This window comes from Trifolium pratense, linkage group LG1 (assembly GCF_020283565.1).
Source record: "Trifolium pratense cultivar HEN17-A07 linkage group LG1, ARS_RC_1.1, whole genome shotgun sequence".
NCBI lineage: Eukaryota > Viridiplantae > Streptophyta > Magnoliopsida > Fabales > Fabaceae > Trifolium > Trifolium pratense.
In genome coordinates, this window is record NC_060059.1 from 28,499,874 (window position 1) to 28,504,167 (window position 4,294).

General features: G+C 34.3%; 1 protein-coding gene across 1 annotated transcript; it reads left to right on the forward strand.

Annotated features, from left to right (window-relative positions):
- Positions 1–865: 865 nt before the first annotated feature.
- On the forward strand, positions 866–3,654 carry LOC123909793 (disease resistance protein RGA2-like). Its single transcript, XM_045960702.1, has one exon. The coding sequence runs from the start codon at positions 975–977 to the stop codon at positions 3,516–3,518; it is 2,544 nt and encodes an 847-aa protein (XP_045816658.1). The 5' UTR covers positions 866–974; the 3' UTR covers positions 3,519–3,654.
- Positions 3,655–4,294: the final 640 nt, after the last annotated feature.

Sequence of the window (4,294 nt, forward strand, 5' to 3'; positions counted from 1 at the left end):
CGATGTAATTTTTGTGAAGGAAACTATTTATGTTAAATCTTTGGAACGTGGAACTTTCATCTCTGGTTGGTGGGCAAGCCTGTCCCAAATCCGTCTACTCCCGTGAGTATCTCTTCTCCACTTGTCTTGGTTCAAATTTAGACCCTTAAGTGGGACAAGTGGTGAATGGTGCACCACTTGTTATTAGAATTTGAGAGACCTATACTCAACCACAAAAGTTAGCTTGATAGTTGAGGTTTACACTACATTTATAAAGACTATCTATGTCATATCTCTAGCAAATGTGAGACTTCTAACACTTGTCAATAACTCTATAACGAATACGAATTTTACAAAACTCACCGTTGAATTGAATGTTCAAATCATATAGATCCTCCATACAAATTTTTTTTAAAAAAAGAAAATCATTTGATATGTTATTGGGACCCATTAAGATTAACGGTTTATGTTTTTTTTTTTGAATATCGCTAATCTTGGTTGATCTCAATAACACATCAAATGATTTTCAATTTTTTCAAAAATTTGTATGAATGATCTATATGATATAAACTTTCAATTCAATGATGAATTTTTTAAAATTCGTATTTGTTATGATGTTATTGACAAGTGTGCACCACTTGTCCCACCGTTTCATGTTAGAAGCCGCCTATTTTTTGGTGATGTTTTTGCCGATTTGTGGCATTATATTATCTCACAACTACTTTTATTAGTTTATAGATAAACCACATAATCTTTTGAAAAACATGGCCATATATTAATACAAAAATTAATTTTAAAAGACTAAGTTGTTGCTGAACAATTAATACTGTTAAAAATAAAATACTTGTGCTAGCCGTTGACTTGTGCTATATATTCCTCTTAATTGGCTCCTGTAATCAATTGCATTTCCAATTACCCTGCTCTTTGATCTTACTTCTCATTGTTTTCATTCTCCTTCTACCTCATCAACAATAACATAGCCAAAATTATTCCATATGGCAGAATCACTCCTCTTCAGTGTTGCCGAGACATTCATAGGCAAACTTACTTCTCGAGTTCTTGATGAAGCTTCCTTGGCACTAGGTGTGTATGACGATTTACGACGGATCAAAGACACTTCATCTCTAATCAAAGCTGTGTTGTTGGATGCTGAACAAAAGCAGTGGCAGAACAATGAGTTGCGTGAATGGTTGAGACAGATTAAGCATGTCTTCTCTGATGCCGAAGATGTAATCGATGATTTCGAGTGCGAGGCATTGCGGATGCAAGTTGTCAACACCTCTGGTAGCATTAGAAGGAAGGTACGTCATTACTTCTCAAGTTCTAATCCACTAGCATATCGCCTCAAGATGGCACATCAAATCAAAGATATCAATGCGAGATTAACTAAGGTTGCAGCTGATAGGCATAATTTTGGCCTTCAAACCAATTATAGTGATACTCGTATTGTGCAAAAGCGCGAATTAACTCATTCTCATATAATTGAGTCAGATGTCATAGGAAGAGAGCATGATAAACAAATAATCATAGACCTCTTGTTGCAAGATGGTGATGATAAAAGTCTATCTGTTATTCCTATCGTGGGAATGGGGGGTATGGGAAAGACTACACTTGCAAAATCGGTGTTCAATGATGAACGTTTAGGCGAGGCTTTTCAACAAAAGATGTGGGTATGTGTCTCTCATGATTTTGAACTTAAGCATTTACTTGTTAAAATCCTCAATTCTGCTAGTGATTCTTCTCCTAGTGAAAACATTCAAAACTTTGATATAGAGCAATTACAAAATCACTTAAGAAATACACTTGCCGATCAAAAGTTCTTGCTCGTCCTAGACGACGTATGGAACGAGAATCGGGTCAAATGGGAAGAATTGAAGGATTTAATACAACTATGTGCTAATGGAAGTAAAGTACTAGTGACTACACGTAGCCATAAAACAGCTGATATGATGAGCACTAACACATCTCACATTTTAGAAGGTCTTTCCCCAAAGGATTCATTGACTGTATTTATTAAATGGGCTTTCAAAGAAGGAGAAGATAAAAAACATCCAGAGTTGATGGAGGTGGGAGAAAATATTGTGAAAAAATGTGGAGGCCTTCCTTTGGCAATAAGAACATTGGGGAGTTCCCTATTCTTAAAATTTGATATAGAAGAGTGGAATTTTGTCAAAGATAGTGAACTTTGGAATTTACCACAACAAGATGATGGTATTTTGCCGGCTATCAAATTGAGTTATGACCAATTACCTTCTTACTTAAAACAATGTTTTGCATGCTTCTCCCTCTTTGAAAAGAGCTTTTATTATTATGATCCTGAGGTTACTGGAATTTGGGACGCACTGGATTTTCTTCCAACACCAGAAAATGGTGAAAATTCAGGAGATATTGGAAAGCAACTCTTGCTTGAGCTATGGTCAAGGTCTTTTCTTCAAAATTTTGTATATGTCGGTGGAAGTTTTTGTTTTGAATTGCACGATTTGGTGCATGATCTTGCATTATATGTTGCAAGAGATGATTTTCAACTGTTGAACTTTCAATATGAAAATATAAGAGAGAATGTCCGCCATTTGTCAGTTCTTCAAAATGATTTGCTTAGCCAAATTTCAATTCCGACTGGGTTGAGAACCATACTTTTTCCTGATGGAGCTAACAGTAAACCTTTCTTGAATAATTGTCTATCAAGGTGCAAATACTTACGACTTTTGGAAATAAATAATTCTAGATACAAAAATTTGCCCCGCTCCATTGGTAAGTTGAAACATTTACGATGTCTCAGACTTGTAAACAATCAGGAATTGGAGAGGCTTCCTGATTCTGTTTGCAAACTACAAAATTTGCAAACATTGGAACTCACTAATTGTCAAAAACTACAAAAATTGCCCAATGGAATAGGAAATTTGATCAAACTTCAAGAACTATATATAACCACAAGGCAATCTAACTTCCCAAAAGAGTTAGCCAAATTGTCTTCTCTAAAAATTCTAGAATTCAGTTATTGTGATAATTTGATGTTTTCTTTTGAAGGAATACAATTTCCTAAACTTAAATTGTTAGCTTTTGCATCTTGTGGGAATCTGAAGTCATTGCCATTTCATATCATTCCAAATATAGAGACTTTGATCATTGTTGACTGTAATATGGTGATATTGTCAATGGGTGATAACAACAACCAAATACCCAATATAAAGTTAAAGTTCCTAAGTCTTGACTCCTTGCCTCAAATAGTTACTTTTCCACAATGGTTTCAAGGATGTGCAAACACCCTATATACCTTAGGTATTCAAAACTGTGAAAATCTTGAGGAGCTTCCTAACTGGTTGTCAACTTTTATTTCTCTCAAGATGCTTTTAATTGCAAACTGTCCAAAATTGATTTCACTCCCTGAAGATGTGCATCACCTTCCAAACCTTGAACATTTAATAATGAGTGGTTGTCCTGAATTATATAGAAGATACGAGCCAGAAGTTGGACAAGATTGGTACAAGATATCACATATCAAAGATGTTACCGTTGAATTAGAAGAAACTGAAGATTAAAAGGAGTTCCTAGACATGTACAATCCAAATTTGAATGTATTAATTTCTATTTATTTTCTTCTTGGTGTTTTATTATTTTTTGAATAAAAATGTCATCATGTATTGTGTAACATATCTGTTTTTCCTCTTCCTAGTATGACTTGCCTTTTATGGTGGTTTATTTATTCTATGGAAAGTTTATTATTGCATTGTCATGTATACCATCAACAAAGATAAAACCTTATTTTTGTTATGTTTTTCAAGATGTTCTGTTTGATTCATCTAGAAATCAATTGCTAATAATACATGAATTGTAATTCATGTCTTAATCATTGAAGTTTATCATCATAATCATTTATAAAAGGTTGATAAAAGAGAAATGTTGATGAAAGAACTCTATAGCTATACTAATAAAAGGTTGAACTAAATCCTACTAAGTAAAACAAATAGATAAAACTCCAAAAGAAGTTACAGATATTGAAAGAAAACCATTGCATTTTAGTTTTACAATTCCAACAAATGTTGTGAAAGCCCCTTAGCCCCAAACACTTTGCACCAAAGATGGTGGACAAAGGTGGAAATAGGAAACTGTGGAAGATCAGATAAAATAATGACCATTTGATGTCATGCTGCAAATTAAGATTGGCTAGGTCCCCTTTGCCATTACATACAAACACAGTAAGCTCATTTGTTGTCTTCCCCATCAAAGACCTCAAAGACTGGAGCATGTGATCAGGCAGAGGAAGACCTTGTCTAATATATCATGTTTTCGATATTGGTACGTTTTCGGTAACTGG